The sequence below is a fragment of the Nomia melanderi genome, chromosome 8, assembly GCF_051020985.1.
Source record: "Nomia melanderi isolate GNS246 chromosome 8, iyNomMela1, whole genome shotgun sequence".
Lineage (NCBI taxonomy): Eukaryota > Metazoa > Arthropoda > Insecta > Hymenoptera > Halictidae > Nomia > Nomia melanderi.
In genome coordinates, this window is record NC_135006.1 from 6,469,130 (window position 1) to 6,494,035 (window position 24,906).

At 32.3% G+C, this 24,906-nt stretch overlaps 4 protein-coding genes across 9 annotated transcripts in view; 2 read left to right on the forward strand and 2 right to left on the reverse strand.

Annotated features, from left to right (window-relative positions):
• Positions 1-1,455: 1,455 nt before the first annotated feature.
• Positions 1,456-2,821, reverse strand: LOC116426575 (regulator of microtubule dynamics protein 1). Of its 2 annotated transcripts, none has more exons than XM_076369940.1 (4): positions 2,533-2,821; positions 2,238-2,445; positions 1,914-2,162; positions 1,456-1,823 (listed from the first exon to the last, which is right to left on the reverse strand). In XM_076369940.1, exons 2-4 carry the CDS (start codon positions 2,373-2,375, stop codon positions 1,476-1,478), a joined length of 735 nt encoding a protein of 244 aa, XP_076226055.1. In that variant the 5' UTR covers positions 2,376-2,445; positions 2,533-2,821; the 3' UTR covers positions 1,456-1,475. The 2 variants fall into 2 exon arrangements, with proteins under 2 accessions (XP_076226055.1, XP_031831553.1); XM_031975693.2 differs by having other exon boundaries at positions 2,238-2,432; positions 2,533-2,820.
• A 299-nt stretch (positions 2,822-3,120) lies between these two features.
• On the forward strand, positions 3,121-5,064 carry LOC116426574 (retinol dehydrogenase 13). Its single transcript, XM_031975691.2, has 6 exons — positions 3,121-3,606; positions 3,705-3,870; positions 3,979-4,087; positions 4,159-4,473; positions 4,566-4,773; positions 4,833-5,064. Exons 1-6 carry the CDS (start codon positions 3,530-3,532, stop codon positions 4,933-4,935), a joined length of 978 nt encoding a protein of 325 aa, XP_031831551.2. The 5' UTR covers positions 3,121-3,529; the 3' UTR covers positions 4,936-5,064.
• A 32-nt stretch (positions 5,065-5,096) lies between these two features.
• LOC116426576 (tetratricopeptide repeat protein 9C) lies at positions 5,097-6,547 on the forward strand. 2 transcript variants are annotated; one of them, XM_031975694.2, is made up of 2 exons: positions 5,097-5,259; positions 5,350-6,547. In XM_031975694.2, the coding sequence occupies exon 2, from the start codon at positions 5,370-5,372 to the stop codon at positions 6,237-6,239; it is 870 nt and encodes a 289-aa protein (XP_031831554.2). In that variant the 5' UTR covers positions 5,097-5,259; positions 5,350-5,369; the 3' UTR covers positions 6,240-6,547. The 2 variants fall into 2 exon arrangements, with proteins under 2 accessions (XP_031831554.2, XP_031831555.2); XM_031975695.2 differs by having other exon boundaries at positions 5,138-5,279.
• Positions 6,384-24,906, reverse strand: part of atl (atlastin GTPase) — a 30,949-nt gene continuing 12,426 nt past the window's right edge. The window contains exons 1-8 of one of the 4 annotated variants that reach the window (XM_031975865.2): positions 23,293-23,954; positions 18,961-19,041; positions 12,317-12,570; positions 11,439-12,218; positions 11,137-11,358; positions 10,821-11,035; positions 10,677-10,743; positions 6,384-8,951 (exon numbers count right to left, since the gene is read on the reverse strand). In XM_031975865.2, the coding sequence (XP_031831725.2) occupies positions 8,820-8,951; positions 10,677-10,743; positions 10,821-11,035; positions 11,137-11,358; positions 11,439-12,218; positions 12,317-12,570; positions 18,961-19,041; positions 23,293-23,632 (2,091 nt within the window). In that variant the 5' untranslated portion in view covers positions 23,633-23,954 and the 3' untranslated portion in view covers positions 6,384-8,819. Of the gene's footprint in view, positions 8,952-8,997; positions 10,601-10,676; positions 10,744-10,820; positions 11,036-11,136; positions 11,359-11,438; positions 12,219-12,316; positions 12,571-18,960; positions 19,042-23,292; positions 23,963-24,906 lie in introns of those variants that run through there. The other 3 variants (XM_076369935.1, XM_031975864.2, XM_031975866.2) reach the window with 3 other exon arrangements.

Here is a 24,906-nt window from a genome sequence, read left to right on the forward strand (position 1 = left end):
TGACCGAGGGCCGGAAAAAAGCGGAAACTCACGTGGAAAATACTTACGGCAGGTAGAAGGATCATATATCGTGTACCAAATATTGACAATAATTCACACATCAATGGTGACGATTCTACCCACTCGGTGACTATATAAGGTTCCGATTTATTTGGGGTTGTCATTCCCGGCTTGTACACCAAACTGTGCATTTCGAGACAGTGCTGTTTTTCTACTGGAAGTGTCATAGTATACCAACTCCGTAAGTGTAACGACACATTATCCATTTCTTCTAATATTTCGTATCGATTACATTTCAATTCAAATATCTATAGTTATCAATTCTTCGTTTCTTATTCATATCTTCTTAAATGTTATAGATAGTTATAATTATTTCATTAGAACTGGATGAAACATATTTGTATTAAAAATTATTCTGAAATTATATTTCCTTTTTTCTGTTCTATGATAGACAATACAGTCATGTTTGAAATTATATTGATTTTATTACAACTTTGTTTATTAATTTCAGATTGGTGGAATATCATATCAAAAATGATCCCGCAAGAACATTGTCCATGCCTATATAACCCCGCGCAACATGAGATGATTCCAGACAATTCGCGTGTATTACACCTTCCGGTGGACCATATTCTGATTCAGAATGACTGCCCATGTGGACTACATAAAATACATTTTACCATACACCGAGACGTTTTCTTTGGAGAAGCGTTAAGGCAAGAAATGATGCATTACAATGCTCGTCAGCGACACCGTGCTGTCTGGAGAGGAGCAAATATGCCGCATGAAGGATTGCGTAGACCTAGAATCAGTCAGCGTCACCCAGTAATAATGGACTCCGAAGATGAGGATGAAATTGAACGATAGATAGTCGTTTCGAATTCAGAATGTTTCTGTGCAATATTTACTTCTTATTATATTTTTAATATTAATATTAGATATTATTAATTGTAATTTTGTATACTACGAATGACGATGCATTTTCTACGCAAACTTTTTTGAACTTCAGACGTATGTAAAAGTATTAATTTAGATAGTATATTAAGAAATGAAGTATTAAAAGCCATTTAAACATATACATATATGTATATTTCATACGATACAATGGTGTGCATGTATAAAAGTATCAAAAATATCAAAAGCTGCAATATATATTATAACAATAGATTAACCAATAGCAATTAATGTTTCAAAAATTCTTTGTAACAACGTTGTTATACATTAACTGATAATATGTACAATTATTATATCTCCGATTAGTTATAATACTGCGGTTTTTAAAATATTTACCACATTGCGCTGCGTAAACGAGTAACACGTAGTACTTATTATATCATGTACCAATATGATAATATCATTATAAAAATATCAAAAATGTGTAGTTTTTTAAATAAATTTATACCTAAGAACCGATTCTTAGATTTACTTTGTGCCCTTAACCATTACTGCAGTTATTTAAAAGATTGTTCTGGTTTTCACATTTCCTTCAATAATTTTTGCGCTTCTTGCTTAGCAAGATGATCATCATCATTTTTAGCTGGATATTCAGCTGCCATTTTTAAATATTTCAATGCTTCTTCCTTTTGGTTCAACTTTAAATAAGTTTTCCCAAGCATTAGTAAGTTATAACTGTAAAAATGAGGATCAGCCTCTTCTGCACTTTGAAAGTATTTTAGAGCTTCTTCAAAAGATGAAGTTGGTGGCTCTCCAAATACTACAGCTGCAATTTTTCTTTGGTACCATGCTAAATCAGAAACCTGATAGCACCATGTACCTAACATGTACATAGTTGTTGCATCTGTTGGATTAAGTTCTATAGCTCTCTACAACATTGTACATCTTAATTTTGTAGTTATTTTCCATTTAATGTTAAAATAAACATGGCTTATGAGGTATATACTTAGAATACTTACCAGCATATGTTTCTTGATGTTATATAATTCTCTTATTCTTACTTTCATACCTTCATAAGAACATTTGTTGTCAAGTATAATAGACATCCACTTATGTACAGCCCAATGATCTTCTTTTATTTTTAAAGCATTATTTATCAAATCATACGCTTCATAAACCATTTTTTTCCCTTCGATATCAGTAGCAGTTTTAGCCATTTTATATAATGCTCTGGACAAACGCCATAAAATTTCAACATCTCCACTGTCCTATAAAAACGTTTTTCATATACTTCTGAAATTTTCTGTTCTTAAAGGCACACTCTTATAAGAAAATATATTTACTCTATAATTTGATAATAGATCATATATTTCTTTATAATTTCCTTGATCAAACAATGCATCAGCCTTTCCTATTAAAACTTCCTTAGTAGTAATTACTTCGTTTTCACTCTTTTTCTTCGTAAGACCCCATATTCCCATAGTAGTAAATGATGATGCAGTAAACAATTTTGTTGTGAATGCATAATGATGGGTTCGCTAGTAATAAAAACTATTTGAATATTTTTTTAAAAAAGACACTTAAAATACAGTTGGAAATTTAATAAAATAAACATTAAATTTAATTATATATGTAAACCTTTTGTGAAAACTGAGTTCTTCTATGGATGAATGACCTTTTTAATATGTTTGTATTCTTTGTGAATCGTAATACTTTCTGCATCCACATAATAAATTACGATATATATAACAAAAAACAATTTAATGTAACATATGATGTAAAATAATTTTAATAAAAAAACACTTTTAAGTCGCTAACATTTATCTTGTAACAAAAACAAACTTTCATCACACAACTATCAATTTGATTGATGTCGAAGCTTGTAGAATGATGTCTGACACTATAAAGTGCAATTCATAAGTATTCCTATGTAATATACTATAAATATGTGCTCTTACTAATCTTATTTATAAATACAGAACAAATTTTTATCTTTGTTATTTAATACATATTTCCAGACAAACAATTAAACATATAAAACAGTGAATATTATAAAATTTTCGTTATTTAAAAAATTATTTTTATGATAGATCATGTAATCTTTCATTAGACTTAGTCATATTAATATTAAAAGCTCAAAAAATGCGAGACTTATAAAAAATATACGTTTAAAATATACAGTGTATATTTTTGAATTAAAAATTATATTGTATTAATTACATTCATTACTTGGAAATTAGGCTTAAAGAATTCTGTATATTAAACAACTTCTCTTTATTTTTATAATTTGTTAAGAAATGCAATTAACTAGTTCACAAAGAAATTTAAATATAAATTTAAATATTCATAAGTGATTTTTTCATAATTACTATATCACAATTATATTAGATAATCCGTAAGATGCATTTTCATACATCGACATATTTTCATTCACAAAACACTGATTTTTTTCTTGTAAGAATTTATTTTATGATTGGATTGTTTTGAATGAAATTGGAACAGTTTACTATTTGCACGTGTAAATAATTGTATGCTACGAGAGGTTATGTCCGTTGAAGAAAGAATCTTCAGAGTACCCTAGGTACCTGTTGTGTTTTTAATCACATCTACTCATACCTACAAAACATTTGTAAAAATGAGTTTTTCTATACCAAAACCTTACTATATTTATGCAGCTGGTGTAAGTCTCGTTGGTGGGGCTTATTTACTCAAGTAATATATTTAAATTATTGTACTAAATGTAATACTTTTCTAAAAAGTACATTTTGAAAACGCAACACAAATATTTCTGTGTATTGTGTTATTTGCAGTGATTACATTAGTGGGCCAGATTATGAAGGAGAACAAAACTTAAAAGACAAAGTAGTTATAGTAACAGGATCAAATACTGGCATTGGTAAAGAAGTAGTACGTAACTTAGCCAAACGTGAAGCTAAAATCATTATGGCATGCAGAGACATGGAAAAATGTGAAGAGGTGGTTATAATCTTTAAAAACACTTTTAATATTAATTATTTCACTTCATTGATTATAATCATTTGTTTTTTATTTTATCATTTATTTAGTTATATTTTTCTTTTATAGGCACGTTCTGAAATAGTATTACAAACTCAGAATAAATATATTTACTGCAGACAATGTGATTTGGCATCTCAGGAAAGTATAAGACATTTTGTGAATCAATTCAAAACAGGTATAGAATAATATTTTCTGTGAAACTTTAAAATAAATGGAATATTATAGATTCATCATTTATAATTTCAGAACATTCAAAACTGCATATTCTTATAAATAATGCAGGAATAATGAGATGCCAGAAGAGATATACTACAGAAGGAATTGAAATGCAACTTGGTGTAAATCATATGGGACACTTTTTACTAACAAATTTGTTACTAGATGTTTTAAAAACTTCTGTGCCAGCAAGAGTTGTAAATGTTTCAAGCGCTGCCCATTTTAAAGGCACAATTAAACTGAAAGATTTAAACAGTGATATAAATTATGATCCTGCTAAAGCATATAGTCAAAGTAAACTGGCTAATATTTTATTTACTCGAGAATTAGCAAATAAATTGAAAGGTAATTAATAATTGTTATAACATCAATGCAATTTTTTATGTATGTATAATTGTTAATTTATTATTTTCTTTACTATATCATATATATTATAGGAACTGGTATTGCAGTGAATGCAGTTCATCCTGGTATAGTGAACACAGAAATAGTTAGACACATGAAATTTAACCAAAACTATTTTTCTAGATTGTTTATAAAATCATGTATGTGGTTATTTGTTAAGACACCAAGAAAAGGAGCACAGACAATTTTATATGTTGCATTAGAACCGTCTCTGCAAGATGTAACTGGTGTTTATTTTAGGTAAGGTCTCATGTAGTTGATAAAAATGTAATGTTATTTCAATGTTACCTTTGTTACAGTAACTGTAAAGTCGCAGATGTTTCTGAAGAAGCAAAGAACGATGATATTGCTAGATGGTTGTGGGCTGTTAGTGAAAAATGGACTGGATTAAATCTTGTATAGTTTCATTTAAATTTGATGTAAATAAAGTTTCTAGAAATCGGTAATACCAATTTTTTATTATGTAGCTTTTTAAAAAGTAGTTACATATTTAAAATAATATATATAAACAATAGAAAACAAATTTGAAACTTCACGATAAATCATGTACAATTGCGCATGCGCTTATGTTATTCTTGACATCTAGTTTTGTTTTGTTTTCCAAGCGGAAATTGAAGGTTATGTGAAGTATAAGTACACCATAAGTGTATGAGAAATGGTTATTGTTTATATTTCTTCAAATACTATTTTAACATAAAATTATTTGTGTAATTATTTATGAATAAGGTAATAGAATATATACAAGTGTATGTAACATATTTACATACATGAATCATAACAGATTGACAGATTAATTTACATCGTTATTTTCCACAGGCAATTGTAAAAAATTCAATATGATGTTTAAAACGTGGGAATCAACAGACAAAATTGTGCGAACAGATATAATAAAATTTGGTCAATATTCTAAAAAATTAACAGAATGTGCTAGTTGCGAAGTCGTTATTGAAAACCTACAAGTTACTAACGCATCCGTAGAAGACTTGAAAGAAAAATTTAATTCGAATATTTTAGACGGCGCAAATGAAAAATTAATAGTTATTGGCGAAGAAAATTGTGAAATAGATTACCAAATTGAACGAGTGATTCAAATGATGAATATTTTTGAACAAAGATTAGTTACTCTGAATATTTCATTGGAAAACATGGATCAACCTTTAATTATAAAGTTTGAAATAACATTAACAAAAATGCAACCGCATAATCCAATTTGGGAGTGGACACCAGAAACAAAATACTCAATAGCATTAAAATATAAAGAAACAGGTGTCGATTTATTCAAACAACGTAGGTGGGTTGATGCATTTCGAAAATTTAGTAGAGCTTGCAAAATACTTATAACGTTAGAACCGATACCTGATTTAGAATTAGAAAAATCACTCGAAAATAATATTAATAATTTAAGATTAATATTATACAATAATATGGCTGGATGTCAATTAAATCATAAAAATTATGAACACACAATTTCCTTGTGTACTAAGGTGTTAAACAAAGAAAGTAATAATGTTAAGGCTTTATACAGAAGGGGAGTAGCATATGGAAATTTAAAAGATGTAGAAAAGGCTGTTACTGATTTAAAAAAGGCAGTTATATTAGAACCAAATAACCGTGCTGCTAAAGAACAATTGCTAATTTATGATGCTAAATTACAAGAAGCAAACCAAAAGTTTGAGGACATGGTAAGAAGAATGTTTAAGACCTAAGGGCATAATGGTATTATATGAATCTGTGATGATAGAAATAGGCAATATTTGTATTTTGTAAATAGAAAAATATGCATTTATTTTTATCCACAATAATTTACACTACAATTAGATTAAATTATTTAGAAGTTATAACTATGAAAATCTATTGCAATATGCAACCTTAAAACTATATTTACCTGTATTATTATTACTATTACAATATCGTTATTACAAAAGCGTACTTAAAATATTGTATACATGACAAATATAGAAACGTTTCTATTAAATAATTAAATTCAATATTTGTATATTAAACAATTAAAATACCTATTTATCAATAGATCTTGTTTTAATGACCTGTTACAGTTTCTTATTGTAAGTTGCACTATAAGTTTTCAATAAAATGCTTTTAAAATTATACATATGATTCTCCTAGAATTTCTTTCCTTCTATGTAATTCCATAAAAATATGTTATTATATTGTAAAGGACGACAGAAATACTTTCGCATTGTCATAGAATTTATTAGGAGTTACTTATTGAGCATGAGGAAAGTTAATTATCTTCTTTCTCCCAGCTGCAATGATATTATAAAAATAGTTGAATAAGATATGACTAAAAAACAAAGACAGATAGTGTAATACATTTTTTTTTCAGTTCCTATACTTAAATAACATACAAAAGTATCATAAATCAATTTAACTTATTATATGGCTCAGAACAAATTAATTTTAAATATCTGTAAAGACACCTTTACTATGATATATCATTATTTGATTTTAAGACATTTACTCGATTCGAACATGCTCAATATTATTACTTTTTTATTAAAACACTTCAATCTATTACTATACAAATATAACTGTGATAATTCTTATATTTCCTTTATACCATAGTAAAAGTAATCATTAAAATATTAAAAAATACTTGATAAATATTTCCTTATTTAAACCACCACCATAAAATCATCTCCCATGTCAATATTACAATTCTTAAAATATAAGACCATTCTATATGTGATACAAAAACATTTTCATATATAACAAGTTTTTATATAGAACTATCAATAACAATCATAATGGTGTATAACATGTACTCAAAAATGAATATTAGGTATAAATGTACTTATATTACTTATCCAATAAGTATTTTAAGTACGTAATTATAATCAAATATAACAAATTGATATATCAGCATTTGTTTGGCAAGATAAATTCTAATATATGCTTACATTTTGTTTTTAATTTGAAATTTATTTTAAATCTCTGTTTTCTATTTGGCACTCATGCACATGATAAATTAATATCAAAAGTTAACTTTATTTAACCAATATATATTCATAAAGAAGTATTTAACTTTCAGACATATTTATCAGATGCAATACATAGGCAGATACCTGTTCTATGAAAAATTGTAATTTACTAAAAATAATGTCTTATTTGAGAGATTAATTTTTAACAATTTGCCAGAACAAAACTTGGCATATGTAATATGCAAATTTGAGCACTATTAACACCACATTGGCAACAAAATTTATCTTGTGAACCCTTTTATATAGCTGCATTTAATACAATTTTTATGGAATAAATGTTGAATAAAATTTTATAAGATTACAAGCATCTGAAAAATAATATAATATTATCCGATGTCATACGCAATTTTTGGCTCACAAAATGCTGCAAACAAAATAATACATCTATTAGACTTGTTGCCTTTTATTAGATGTAAACAACAAAAATATAATAAACTACATGGCATATGCATATATTTAATATATATATATATATATTTATTAATATTTTTATTAATATTTTTATTAATATATTTATTAATATATATATATATACATCATAAATTTAGAATTCGTTAAATGTGAAGACCACTGAGAAATATATACATTTTTGTTTATTAAAAAATTATTCAATACAATAATAACTGATGTAGAATAAATCTGGCACAGATATAATTTAGTTATGTTAGATCATACTTAAAGCAATGCATAAATGTACAAAGTGCGTACTGTTCAATTTTGTCTATTAAAAATATTTTAATATATTCCATTTTGTGACCTTGAAATGCACTATATGTGTATTTTGATCTAATGAAGAAGTTAAGTACGAATCTGATGATATTTAAATATGTTAAGTACTTATATATCTTTAAGGTTTTTTTTAATATACATTTCAGTATAAAAGAAATAATTAAAGCTAATTATAAACATTAACAGCCCCGAAATAATATCTTCTAAAAATAAATATTAAATATTTATGCCCATTCTACAATATCATTTACCAGTAATCGTGGAGCTTTATTAATCTAATAATATAGTATCAATAAACATAAACAATATTAATAATCACGATTTTCAACAATTTAACATAATATTCAGATTACAACATACTGCACATACATTCATAATTATTTCAGATTAATATAATTTGCAAAATGCCTTTTAATGTTATTTAGGAAAGAAGAAACTTTATTTATGACCTCGAATTGTATGATTAAAATGAAATTTTGTTATGCCACTTACTGGATTTTAATACAGTGATGTATGTTTGAATGGACTTGAGAAATTAAATTATGAAGGAAATGAATGTTACGCTAGCTTAGGCTTGCCATTGGCAGTGATGGTGGCATTCAGTGTTGTATTTGTAGCCATTTCAGCAGCATGTGCCACTGCTACAGAAACTGACTTCTCCATAAATTGTTGGTAGAGTGGTTTCATGAACTGAAGAGAAATAAAAATAATTTTTTATAATATTAATACTGGTTTGTATAATAACCTTTAAAAATTAATAATATATAAATAAATTATTGTAATTTTCGTTAATCTTATATGTGTTACATAATATGAGAAATGAATATGAAAACTGTAATGTTCAGTTAAAAGTATGATTTTATTACATTTGGAATGCGTAAGTTTTTTTTTATATTTGATTTGCACAGAAAATGAAAATTACAGTTATTTCTGTATTTACTATAAGCAATTGTCATACCTTTTTAGTATTCGCTCCTGTTAGCATTCAATTTATTATAAAAATTAAATAAGAAAAATAAAAAAAATGTAAAATAAATAGTACCAAAAATCGAAATCAGATAATTAAAATGTGTAGCACCAAAAATAGTGGAATATAGACATTAAATAACTAATAACATGAATATTGTTAAGAAAACATTCAACTGTACTTAAAATGATTCATAAACTTTGTGAAAGAAGTTATAAATCTTAGTAACATGCTGATTGTTAAAGAAATTATAAGTATGTTTCATATGCAGATTATGAAATAAATTATAAATATTTTGAAAAAAACATAAATATTCTGAAGAGGGAAGACATTTTTTCTGTAATATATCTTTTTTGGGAAAAGACTCATATGTATGTGTATATATGGATAAAATAAAATTAAACATATGTTTTATAAATTCCAATACAGCAGGGATGAGTAGAATAAGTGCAAATAGAGTACTTAAAAGCCCAACCTGTAGAAATAAAGAAATGGTAGGAATGAATTAGGAGACATGACAAAATGGTGAGTATTGGTTATATAAGGCGAGGCATTTAAATCAGGTCACTCTAATTACTTATTCACTTTCAGCAATGAAAAAAGAAACTCCAAGTAGAAGTTGTTGGGATTCATAGGGATTGTTAAATGATGGCATTGTAATCGGTTGCAGGACTCAAGTTCCAAAACTATTTTTGAAGAAAATATTGTATTTTTCCACTTATTTTTGAATGGAACACATTTTTTTACAATCACTAAACCAAAGAAGATATTTGAGTGGTCTGTTTTAAATATTTCACCATGTATGAAATATTTACATTTCAATGTTAATTCATGCTGCATATAAGGCTGCAGTAAAATGAAAAATTTTTTACAATAGAGATAACATCTTAGATACATAGATTTTTTAATACAAATCAAGAGATATTTTATATATTAGTTCTAAACATTAAAGCTATAAAAATATTCATAAAAACTGCATATAAACAAAATTTTGGAAATGCTTTGGTATATACAACATATACATTATAAAGTTACTACTTTTTGTAGCTAGATTTTGTACAAGATATTTTTTTATAACTATACATAAAAGTGAAATAAAATTATTTCCTATAATATTTATTAGTATCAATAGAATGCGATATTTCAAAACGAAAATATATTTAACAGGTTAAAGTATTTGTAATTACAGCTATGATTAGTTTTTATTAGTTTGACGCTTTACATAAATAAAAGCTGGGAAAATATTCTTGGCTTTTGTAAAAATTCTGCATATGAAATATAGAACTAGGTTAGTTGTTTTTGCTTCCATAGAGTCTTTACAGGCATTTTTTACTATTGCATTGTTCCCCACATATACACACACGCGCACGTACTATAATAAAAGTAATCCTTTCAAAATTTTGAAATCCCTAAATTTTTATGTAAAGAATGAAAAATACATTACTTACATTATACCATAAGACATTTGCCACTTCATCTAATGTTGTACCAATTGTTCTCCAATTACCACTGTACCTGTAATAATAAAAAATACTTATAATAAGAAACCGATTCAGAAAAAAATAGTTTCTCTGTTAAACAGAACATTCTACCTTATATATGTCCATAACATAAGTGTTAATATACAGAGACCAAGAACCCAATTGAAAATATTTGCTATAGGATATAAACCAGTAAAACCAAATATTCCAGATAAAAAGTACATGGCCGCAGCAAGTGCGCAAAACACTGCTGGAGTGCGCGCTGCTTTAAAGATGTTTTTACTTTCATTATGTTCTTTAAATTGAATGAAGGCATCATCCATATCCTATAATGAGAAAGAAAATTTCATTTAAAGACGTATATTTATACATTTCTTTGGATATCATACATAATCGTATGTCTAATACGATAGGTAGTATAATGTACCTTCTTTAGTTTCTCCATATAAGTCAAACTGAATTCATCTCCTCCCATTTTTCTTTTATTTTGAAATACGTAAATAGCTTTATCGACACAACGTAAATGTTCGGATTCTAAATGTGCTGTTCCCAAAAATGGTCTTTTTCCTCCACAAACATCTTCCATTGATTTTATGTAAAGCTCTTTAGCTTCTGCGACTGCAGTTAAATTATTTGCTTCTGCTGTTGCCTAAAAATGAAATACACACGTAACAAGTGTTAAGGTAAAAAGTAATGGAGCAGATATATAACAAAGTAAAAGGAACTTACCACTAACATACTTTTAGGCTCGGGAAGTTCATCTCCTTTATAAATTTTCATATAACTTTTAAAGTATTCCAACAAATCCCTCGCTTTCACAACTTGACCATTAATTTTTTTTGTAACTAAACGATCAGGGGCTAATATCATAGGTATCAGTATTTTTAGCTGCTCCTTAAACTCTGCTTGAATTTCAGACAATCTGCCGTCGAATTTAGGATTTGTGGCGATATTAAGACCTGGATGTGGCATAAGGAAGCAAGATATATCTGAAAAGCAGGATTTGATATGCTTTCTTAAACTTTGTAATTCCGGATGCTGTTTGTCAGAAACTTCTAGCCTTCGTCGTAAAATTTTGTTTCCTCCTTCTGCCCCATAATTTGCTTCATAAGGGTAACTCCAGTCTCTTACTAAGAATTGCAACCTCTGGAACGGTGTGCGTCCAGATTTCTCTAAAGCCAGCCTACCATATTCAGTGAAAAGCTGCAAATGCTGAAGATCATCTTCTTGAATATTTTGTGATAAATTGTAAATTTGTACAGACGACAACATTGTGCTTAAAGCAAACACAGTTGCACAATCTCTGACTGTGGACTGACTGTCAAAAGCACCTTGTGTATCCATTAAAATTATAGCCACTTTTTCACCAGTTGGTAAAGTACCAAGAAAAACTTTCGACCACATCAATATCCCTGTTGTATCTCTTTCTGAACCTCCTTTCCATGAGAATCCGCTGAGTGGTTCATCTTCTTTGCCCAACCAAGAATCCGTTTCGTTGTTGTTGTCATACTATTATTATTTATTATATAATTAATGTCATATGTAAGTGTATGAAGATATTATTATGACTACTATTGTCAATTTATTCAATCTAATCTGTATCATACCTTACAGTTCATGTATCGAAGAAAAAAATCTAGCAGGAAGCTTTTGCCTTTTCTGAAGGCTCCTGCTACAGAGACAACAACTACACTTCTGTCTTTGATATCATCTTGGAGAAGAATTTCTGCCAGGGCATCCTCATTTAATTCAAAGGTGTGATCTGGATGAGCCAATATAATTTGTACTGGTCTTGCCTGGCCCAATATGTCTTCACTATTTTTTGGTATCTGTTCTATTCTTTCCTCCCAGCCTAAGTAATCTACGGAAATTTGCAATTAAAACCATATTTTCATCTTATTACATAATATCTCCATACAGACGAGCACATAAAAGATATCGTTACCTTATTCTAGTAAGAATTTACATTTATTTCATTCTTATTGTGTATGATTCCTTATTATATACAGAACAAGGCATGAATTTTAAGTTCAGCAATAAAATGAAAAGAATGCAACATTAATTAAAGACTTAAAATTTCTTCATGTATAATGGATTAAAAATGTATTTGTACATTTAGTTTCCTTTTACTAATCTTACAAGAATACAGTTTTCTTCGTTTATTCCCATTACTTTTGAATATAAGTCATTAACGTTTTTGAACAAACATATGCGTATGTGTAACGATATACTGAAAAATTGTACCAATGTGCTACATTTTTACAGTCAGTTGAGAAATAACTGAATGTACAAATATTTATTTTACCCATCATACGCTTCTAGACAATAAACGAATGAAAGTGAGCAGGGGCAAAGAAAGCATGGCATTAGAAGGTCGTAACACAATCGAATTGTCCAGTCACATGGACTTGTATGTGACCGTGCAATTTATTCCATGCGGCAGGAGAACAAACAATCCGAGAGCAACCGCTACCACTTACGTATGTAACGCGTTGACCTGTGACACGTGGATCAGAGCAACTGGTAGAGCTACAGGATTTAAACAGTTGCCAGAACACGTCCTCCTCGTCTGCTCAAGGATTCCGGTTAAACAATGCGATTTGCTTGAAATATACTGATCCGTTACGGGATTTACTTAACGCGAGAGTTACTTTACATTTCGAGGACAGTTGAAATACAGGCAACCCTCGAATAACACGAAATGTAAATACTTGAGTTTCATTGACTTTCAAATAACATGACCAAAAATTGCAACAATCCGAGTACAAAAAGATAAGGAACTCTACGATTTCTTTAAAGTTTGCTGTTATTACACTCGTATGTCCTCGAAGTCTCGTATAACATAGTTTTAAACAATACGGAACCAATTCACCGCATTCGAGGGTTGATTGTTTAATGAAATGCTAAAATGTAAATTTCAAAAACAATAAAATCACCAAACAATAATCCTTCACCAGTTACGAACAGTTGCCTTTAAGGTATTAAAAGGTAACAAAAAGTGTATGCATAATTAGGGGAAAGTGAAATTGCCGAATCATCGGTGTTAACAGCGGTGAACCATTATATTCTTTTATATAGTGAATACTCTTGAAATGGTGCATCAACAAAGCAATAAATGAAAAAGTCAATTATTCCATGTTTTTTAATTGAATAATTTAAAAATTACCACGTTTTATTTCTATGTCTAGAGATAAAGAAACCTCGACATAGACACAGGTAATAATTATTCAATAATAAATGTGAATCTCAAGGGTTTCCTGTACTTTGCCTTTCAAGTACTGTTTCTGTGGCACGCGATTATGTATCTGGTGCGTGAATACCGTTCAAATGATAAAGCACGCGGAAGTCTCTCACGATTTACTTTCGATTTGATTTTATAATATACATATAATCGCACGTGAATCGTATTGTTAGCTGAGTTACGTGTACGCCGTTGTTTATACGAACGGTGTTCCGAGCATTCGAGGTATTCGGAGAATTTCTTCCCACTACAATGGATTTCACTGTAGGTGAGATATAGATTTCATTGTTCATCGACCTAGATTCGCGGAAAAACAAGAAACAAAGAAAAATACAATTTTACTTTCAATACTGATATCATTGTAATTAAAGAAGCACATCTAAAATTATTTGTACAAGTTTTTCTTTTACCATACGTTAGAATATAAAAAATTGTTTATACACACTGATTATAAATTTCCGTTTATATAATAATTATTTTCGTTTTATTTCCCGTCATTAAAAATTTCGTTTAGTTCTTTAATTAGAAAACTGCAAATACAGGTTCGCCTGTGTAAACAATGAAATTTTTACCGAAACCATGTTATTCTACGTTAAACTGTTAGTCAAATATGTATTCAGTGAATTTTACGAATGAATATTTGAAACGGACGCGTGGAAATTTGTTTAACTGACTCATAGTTCTTACTCAAATATTCAATATTCAATAATCTTAAATTTCTCAATATTATTACAATGATAGTAATACAATTTACCCACAATAACACCGAGTTATTCGGGGAGTTCAGCGAAACGTTGAAGAGTAGTGAAACATGATTATTTATGTGACTAGCCACAAGGACGCGGGACCATAGTCCGTCTCCCTTACAGATAATTTTTAGAATTACAATTTAATACGGTATGAAATACAATTTGAATAGTTTAAATGGTGACTTGTAAATTGCTGACTACATGAAAGATAAATTATATTAGACACAAACGAAATCTGGATATTAATGTTTTTAAGTAAAATAAAATATTTTGTAAAATTAGATCGTTGGATATCATAAAATATGTTACATACAAGAAAAAACACTTTTGAAGTATACTAACGGAATACTCCTTTCTAGCTTATTATTTCCATGATAAAATAATTTGTAAATAATAAATACAACAAAGAAACAAGTTAATACAATTGTATGAACAAAATGGTTGCGTTGCGCTGAAGGTAATCCCAAGCGCTATTTTATTTCCACAATCGAAAACGAAATCTCTGCTGCAGTTTTCTCTGATGGTCTCCGTGCAAAAATGGCCTGTTCCATCGCACGGTGTAGTTAGATTTTGTCACAGCCTCCAGGTTTTCAAAATCAATTAAAAAATATACGGAAAAATTGCGCGACGGGTGTCTTGCTCGGTTTCCGAATTGTTTAAATATGTTCAAACGTTTACAACGTTAACAATGTCTGTATTGTCTCATTAAAGTGAGTTTAAAATTGATTTCTCTGAAAAAACGTTTGAGTAACTTTTACATACCTAACCCACAAATAATAAAGAAATTTGAAAATCTTTTCTTCAAAAATCAATTTCTCCAAAACTAAGGGTGGAAGGGAAAAATAGTTCCTAAACCAATATTCAGCACATGAAGATCAATAAAAATAAAAAATCAATTAATTCATTTATTGGCGATGGTTTTTATGAACTCCTTCAACAGCACCAACCGAAAACCTCAAAAGTAACACATTATTACTTGATTATTACTAAACATTCATACAAATTTCAATAGTACCAGGTTAACGAAACTTCACCCAAAAGACGAATAAAATTATAATACACCTAATTATTTAAACAAAATCTACGAAATAAATCTACGTTTATTTTTATTATTCTCGACTCTCTTTTCCTCGATGGTACGAGGAGTCACGCGATTCCCAGAGCTTGGCTCCCTGACACACAAGCGTCTTATTTGAGGCGAAGAGTGGATCGAGAGCAAGTTTCAGCGTCAACTGCGAGAAGAGCCTCAAACGAACCGGAGCGTTCCAATCTCACGTGACGAAACGTCTTCTCCGAGGGAGCCCCGAGCGATTACTTATTGCGAGCGAACGGCCAATTATACTTGCGCGAACGCTAATTCACCCTGCCTTCACCCTTCCGTCGTCTCCTTTTATACGCCTTCCCGACTACTCCCCCCCCCCCCCCCCGCCATCATCGTCGTCGTCGTCGTTTGCAAAATACGCGCCCGTCCCCGCCACTAGGCGGCACGTACTCCACCTTGCAATCTTCCATTTACACGAATCATTACCGCATTAAACTCGTAAATACAGGGCGTCGAATTTCTCATCTGGAACAGTTAGAGGGGGTGCGATGGCGCCGACGAAACGAATAAAAACGAAATACGGAAATTCAATTAACCGTCAAGCCAACCGGCTGAATTGGAAAAGAAGGGAAATGCAACGGTGCAATTGGCCCCCGCTGGTAAGACCGTATTAAGGAGCGGCCGGCGGGGCCTCCAGGACTTTCGCGGGAACCGGAATGCCCGTACCCTAAGCTTTTTGCACGACAAGGGGAACACAGGAATGTTAATTACCTGATTTGTAGCAGGAGTAACACGTTCCTTGGAAAGCGTGTACTGAAAACGGTACGTGGTAAGACTCACTTCTAGGCTGATGGATAGTTTTCTCATTAACGTGTTGGCTGTCGAACCAACACATATCAAAATCCCATCAAAATCCCATTAAAATCTCATCAAAATAACCGTCAAAACATGTTTCTTAATGGGACAAAAAGCGGAAAGCTGAGGTTTCCCGTAGCGATTACTCTTTTAATCTTCTTGCATCTTATAGATAGATTCTATAAATGATTGAACTCGGTTCGCTCGATGTACAATCGAGAAAATTCAGTTAGACCTGGCAGTCGAAGTGTGATTGTTTGGATCTTTACAATAATAGCAAACATATTTTTAGCTCACAAAAAGCGAAACAATTTTTTTGTGATTTTTACATGTTTATCAAGCTCCAGAGTGTGTTATTTTTTGCAGGAAACTTGTTAATCAGGAGCCCGTTTTTCGTACAATTTAAACGAAATTGGCAGATATGACGATTCGGGACAGTGTTGAAGTCTTTTATGAGAATTTGAAAACTATGTTTCTTTAAGGATGAGTAAGGTGATAATGATCGATATTGATACTTTAACTGCCATGTCACTCATGTGTAAGTAATCATATTTTATAAAAAGATAAAATATTTGTTATAATAAGATGTAAAATATATCTGATGTAAGGACAAGATTTCAGGTGGCTGACAGTATAAATGGCAGATTGTACGTATAGTCTGCTGTATTAATCAAAGAGTTTTCACTACATAACAATTTTATGATGGTGGTTTAGTGATTAGGATTATATATTAGAAAACCTTCTAAATAAAAAATTAGGCACATATTTAATATACAATTGTACATAGCTCTTGTTATGTGGGATCGTAGGTAGCAAATCCGGCTCGAAGGACCAAAAATGTGTAGTGTGTCGTAGTTAGCAGATCCGGTTCGTATAACCAGAAATTGTTACGCTACGATCGACGTGTGATGCCCGCCAAATTAATCTTGGGCACCTGGATCCGTCGGTAGAGCAGTGGTCGCGTGTTCGCGTTACGTTTTGTTCGAATCGAGAATTTTGTACGAGTCTGTCGTGTGATAGACTCGAAGATGATGCGTGATTGAGTTTTCCGAATGTTGTACGAGAACTCTATTTGTCGAACGCGTGTCGTGAACTATGGAAAGAACAGTTTTGTCGAATGCGTGTGTATGACTGTCTTGACGAATGCGGATGTCTAACTGACTTGTCGAATGCGGATGTATGACTGTCTTATCGAATGCGGATGTATAACTGACTTGTCGAATGCGGATGGATGACTAACCTTCGTCGGAACTCTTGCACCCACAAGTCAACTTTCTTACCCCTCCTTCGGATGTACGGAGGGGGATGCTGACGGAGTGGGAACAAGAGATCGACGAAGTTTCGAGTAAAAAATACGTTTGGCAACAGCGAGAAAATACCGCTACCTTGACGAACGTGCAAGGGTGTACCCCGATGTGAGTACGCACCCTTGTCCGCAGGTAGTCCTCGCTGTTGCGCGCACGTTCGGTTAGTCAGCGACGAAAACCCCGTTACGTGGGCCCATGTGCACGTGCCCACCTAAGTACGGGCACGTACCCATGGCCGCGGGTAATCCTCGCCGCTGCGCGAGAATTTGTCTGGTTTATGACAGGGGCGAATTTTGTACGGGACAGAAAATGCGAGGCTGACTTGCACAATGGCCGAAGCCGGGCCCCGGATCAACTGTCCCGAACGCTCGATCGTGTTTGCGCCCGTGTCATAAACCAGAACCGTGTATCGACGTGCCGCGGTCCTCGGTATCCCGAAAGGCCCCTTGTTCCACGACGGAACAGCTCTTGTAAATTATGTACTCAAAGCAACATGCAATAATTTAACTCTTTTACGTCTTGAATCACATCATTCTGATTTTATCCTATAATACTATCTTGATTTTAGAATAAAAATAATAAGAATAAAAATGTAAACAATTATTCTAATAATTAAATTAGATTTTTCTTAATCTAAGCATGCTTGATTTGTAGTAGCTTGTAGTTAATGAAAACAGTAGTTTGTAGTTAATGAAAACAGTAACATTTGTAAATATTTTCATGCCACAAGGGGTTAAAAAAAATACTGTTCCGAGAAGTTAATCCTTTGAGTACAATTTTTACACATTTGACTAGACAAATTCAACAAGGTATAAACAGTAAAATTCGAATTGTACAATTGTTAATGATAAATCGAACGGTATGTGTTACGAAGGGTCTATTAAAGTTCAACATCAAAAATGTCCAACTCACGTTACATAGTGCTGCAAAGGTTTAAAAAGCGACTTTTTAAATTCTTTAAGGTAGAAAGGCAGGAAACATCGGTTAGGATCAAAAGGCAAACGAAACGCCGAAGAGAATGCGAAAAATGAAAAAGGCAAAAGGGAAAAAGACTCACCAGCTAGCGGTTCGTTCTCTGTACACAGCTGTGGCACACGGTTCACATTCTCGTCTAAGGTCGTCATCGCAACTTTCTCGGCTGAAAGCAAATTTTTAACAGCGCATTTAGTTCCACCTGTTTCCTTCTCATCTATTTTGGTTGCATGCATTGCTCGCGTACGTTTATCGTATCTCGCTCTTAAATAGGTGCATTTAAATGATACTCTTATTACTAGGTTCAAATACCGACCATTATCTGATGGTGAAGATAAAATCTAGCTTCAAACATAATATTCCAAAAATTCTTATTAATCGAGCCTTAAACATAGTAGACACTGAGCATCAAGAATGGTGTCACTGATCGACAAAGATTTTCGCTGAATGAGAAAGTTTAAAGACTTGAATGTGGCTGATACCATTCAAGCTAAGTTTGATAACAAATTTGAATTTGATACTTGATAGTAATTAACGATGCTGGAATTTATGAAAAATACTATTTTGAATTTTTATATTAAAGTATTTTTTATAGTGTCGAAGACATGGATAACGCGTGCAATCATTATATTTTTTTATAGTCATTCTTGTATTGTACCGAGTACTTTTTAATTCTCTACATTTAACAGCATTTTTTAAATAATGCATCAACGTTATTTGAATGAACATCAAATTAGTATAGTTTAAACTGCGTTTGTGAAATAACAGTGGGAATAGAATATTTCTAGTTTTTGAATCAATAGCTAAAATATGGTGATTTTATGAGTAAATAATTGAGTGTCAAATAAAAGTTCTATTTCGATAAAATGAAACAATTTTCTGACTTTGAAATGCGTGGCTATGATTGGTTTAATCAACAATTAAAATTTATGCTTTACAAATTTTTTAAAAATTTGTAGACATTAAAAATGCGTAAAATTCGATAACCATTACAAACAAAATGATTCATGAACAAAAGCTCGATAGTAATATTTCTAAATAATTAAGCTTTCACGGTTTGATATTATGGTTTCAACAAATTTTCCACTTGTTTTTTTTTATTTAATGCAGTGCATCTACTATGATTATAAAGGTAATGTACATTCACTACGTTACAAATGATTGTTCTCAACTGAGTATTATGACATTTAAGGCACGCTATGGTTCACGCAGACCCCGTTTAAACTCTACCGCAAGTGGTTAAGTGATTTTATTGAATTAACAGTTCTTGGCAATTCCAGGTAGAGACACCATTCAAACTGTCTTGGTTTTTAATGTGCTTCAAGTTTTTATAGAGATAAAACATGCGTGCTCCAATAGTGTCAGTGTTTCATTTTGATTCAGTAGATATGTGAATACACTCAGTCACCCATTATGTAGTTCATCGGCAATTCTATTCTAATTTTCATACATTAATGCCTAGTACACGAATAATTCTGCTATTCGACTAATGATATTTTCTAAGTATAAGTACCACCACTGCAAAAATGAATCTTCAAATTCCACTACCCAGGAATGCTTAGCAACCTCAACAAAAACCAATTCAGGGATCCCAGAGGACTATTAAAGCTCTCCTTCAGGCTTTGTACAAATCTTGAAATTGTGTACAGCATGTACGTTGAATAGATGCAAAAATTTGTTGAAAAAACACGCACACACATATACACCAAATTTTCATAAAAAAATACCGGTGCTCCAAAGGTTAAGAATAACAACAGAAACATTGAGAGCAAATTCTATTCCCAGCCTTATACATGAAATAAACGAACCTTCTCTGAATTACAGAAGAGAACTCCTCGGTTTAATTCGGGCTACAAAAATTTCTCCTGTCCCCAACAAACCAACTTCTCGCAACGCCTGCGTAAACCGGTTCTTAACTAAATACAACCAACTGCAGTATACCTACATCAAAACCTTTTTACTGTAGGATGCACAAACAAGATCTTAATATTAAACACTTCAGGGCTATCTCTAAAGGAGTCGCGAAAGTCATATTACAATATGGAATTAACTGTGGTAAAATTAACCCAGTTCTTTTCTGTAAGTTAACAATAGAGTTACTGAACGCCACAAAGAATATACATGTACCTACATCGATAGATGTAGTATCAATCCGAATCTGAAACTGGTTTTGCAGTAACTAAATATTCATTGCAAAAGAAAATCATAAACAATGCATCGATCTCTCCAGATAAATTACATGCTTTCAAGTATACCCTCAAAATTACATTGTACATTCATACTGTTATCATTCCTAATTCAAAAACATTCCAATCCAAACCCTTGAATCACTATAAGATCATGGACGAAGGAGGCAAGGTTAATCGTATTTAAGTTCCAGATAATGACCAGGCTAATCAGACCGTTAAACAGGAAAAATTAATGAAGGAGTCAAAAGATCAACTAATGTAACAATGGGAGACAGAATGGAAACTAACTGATTCTCTGCATGTAAGACATTCATGAAGTGTTTTTTAAAAATTGTGAGACAATTCAGTCATTTATCAAAAGAGAATACAGAATTTTGTACGAAAACTATTTATACGAGTACAATTAAAAAACCAATGAAGTTTTGAAGATGAAAACAAAGTTAGATACATTACTTTCGTAAAAATATTTTGATCTGCACCTTACTAGTAAAAATAGAAATAGTAAAATGATTTAACCCCACCCCTAATTTCACATTTTCTAACATTATAACGAAAGCAATCATGCCTGCACCCACTTGAAAGAACTTTTACTCTCTAAAACAGTAGCTTTATCTTTTCCGCTATGGATCTACAAACATTATCGACCACAAAAACTGTTCAATCACTCAAAATATACACAAAAAAAATAAAAAAGAGATGGAGAAATAAGACACTATACTCTATTATTAAATAATGGTTTCTTACTAATAACCATTCGCATCTTCTCCACTAGAAAATCCATGTTAACTCTTCACTAAAGATTATTAAGTCAGCTAAAAACTTTCAACAAGGTTTGAACACAAATTTCACTTTATTAAATCAAGCTGCATTAAACTATGCGTTGCCCATGTTTTCCAACGACTTTCTACGATCTTCCAATGGATTTAATTGTAAGATTTACTCAGTGAAAAGAAAAGCGACATTGTTTAACCAACCAGATAAGAACACAAAATGAAAAGTGTTTTTCAACAGTAACATAACGACAAAATTATATTCCTGAAAGCAGAAGCATCTATTGGAGGGTTGCCTGAAAATCCCACTGCCGAGCCTAAAACTATCACGCATACGTATAGCATTGGCCGCTTTTAGACCGACGAGAATCTAAATTAACTCCCAACAGGAATCATCGCTGGATTCCGCGCCACAAGATTTTATCATTCTAATCGAGACACGGGCAGATCCATAAACGGAACCAAATATTACGTAACGGGGGTTACTATTCGTGGTTTCTGGTAATAAGCCAGTCTCCATATACGAGTTCTACTTTATTTTATCCCGTACTTAAACCATCATATCGCTCCGCCGGTATGCTTCGAGCATTCCCGGATTCGTTCGCGTATATCTGGCGACAGGCCAATTCTCATCACAATCAAAACCCTTGGGATTCTATTGAACCCAAACTGTACTCGGTATCACATTTAAGCGATTTTATGTCACGGCTGTATTTTAGGGGCCGTGTTTCGACCGACAGACTCCATTATAGCAAATTTCGTCTTGTTCTGGTAATAAGCCAATCGTACGCCACAGAACCGAAAAAGATGTTTACAACATCACGAAATCGGGTTTAAGTGACGCTGGTCCTAGATTGTGCCAGCACTAGAAACATGGGTGCTCTGAATCGAATTTAGGCCACGTTCGATCTCCTGTGTGATTTATGTTATAGACTGAAACTTTATGCATTTACAACAAAGGGAAATCTTCAGGAAATCAATGATATACAGATTTCAATGCAATTTAAGATAACTTCACTTCAACTTCTGCGAATGGACTAAAATTTTCGCGAGTATCTTCAACACTAGAAGTACCCTGCAATGAAACTAAATTCATTACAATTGTATCAGACAACATTTATCGCAGGATTCACAGTAAAAAAATTTACTTAATAGTTTCCCACAAAGACACTTTTAGGGCCCCAACAATTATAAATCTATGAACTAAACCTGGTCACTCTGATCACCTATCAAATCTAGCGTCAAAACTATGGGAGATATACATTTCGTCTTCCTCCGTCTCGTCATATCACAGTTGTACTGAGATCGCAATCGGATCGACCGGTCGATCAACCCGTTATCAAGACATTCCAGTAGTCCAGGTAGAGAATTTCAAAACTAGACCGGGACTAATCGGCAGACTCTACCTAGCCGGGTACTTGAGCGATCATGCGTATCGCAGGTGTATATCGAGCGCACCACGGTTTATGTGCCGCTGGCTAGTCTCGTTGACGCGGATCGGTTGGCTGGTGGTCTCATTAACACGGTTCGGTTTGCTGGTCTCTTGGACATGATCCGCTTTGCTGGTCTCTTGGACCCGGATCGGCTTCTGGATTTCGTTGACTCGGATTGACTGGCTGGTTTCATTGACTCGGATTTGCTGGGCAGTCTCATTAACGCGGGTCGGCTGTCCAGTTTCGTAGGCGCGAACCGGCTGGTGCCTCGTCCTCGGCGGCTTGATCGGTTCCCTTGACCTGGTTGCTGACTCCTCGGCGACCCGTTTCCGTGACGGCGGTGGTATCTTTCTCCTTTCGCTCATCTCGATCGTTCACATTCGTCACAGGGACTTAGCCTCTTATTAAAAGGGACTGCGATCCACGTTTAACACGGGGTAAAAACTAGAGCCGGAAAAGTGGCACTACACTGGATCTGATTGAGTTTGAGCTACCGGAACAGCACGGCACGGAACAGTACACGCGGACGACGATCCGAGCGCACACACCGATCATCAACTAGTAAGTCGCGACCGAGCCGACTAGAAATATCCTGGTGGTGGTAGCCAGCCGATGGGCACAGCGGTTAAGTGGCGGAGTGCTCGCGCGTCGAGTTGGCAGCATCCCACAATCAACAAATACCGGTGAAACCTGGCCGATCACGGTTGCGGTGTGTCACCTTGTATCGCGACTGGCCGTGTATGGCGTGATATACACCGCGCACCTTTGACCAACCGACGCTTTTTTTAGCACCCTTCACCTTGTCTCCGACACCCTATCGTTTAGCTCTACTAACTGTGAATCTTTGGATTTATGGAAATTATTTAGGTTCTCCTTTTTTTTTATTTATTATGACTTAAAGGTTTTGTACTCAGGCATACGTTCGACTTTATTTTAATGGTGTTTTAGTAATTTTTGTCATGGTTACTCGCAATATTACGGTTGTATCGTATGCAAGTACAATTTTTATGATTCTTAAATTTTGCAAGTAGTTTGGAAAAATATTGTTTTAAAATATAGTTGAATTATGAGATGTTCATGCAACTTCTAACACGTTCGCGACCATTATGTTGTTCATTGACAATATGAACGTGGTCTAGACGTGCACGTATGCACTGATGATGCAAATAGGTTAAAAGGCGGATGGCTGTATCGACGTAAGAGGGACAGTCCACTTTTTGCCACACAGTGACTATTCATTTTGTACACATTCTTAAATAAAAAAAAAAACATGTTATAACTTTGTCTTGAAAATTGAGAAAATTAATATTTTGGCTTCTGAAATTGTTATATGACATATTCAGTAGCTATAAAAAGAAGAATTTTCTGACCCGGAAAAAAACGAAAAAAAACGAGTAAATCCTTTAATAACTAAAAAGCATATTATTTATTCCATTAAAATTTGCAAAAATCAGAAAATATAAAAAAATGGACTTAACCGCATTGGTTTTTGAGCGACTCATATGTATACATATATTTTTGATCAGTATCATGAATTTATTACAAGACTACAGCGTGTTACAAAGAAAATATTAAATTCCGAAAAGTAATCAAATTTAAACTACAACAGTACTTGTATTTGCTTCAAACAATACATTGT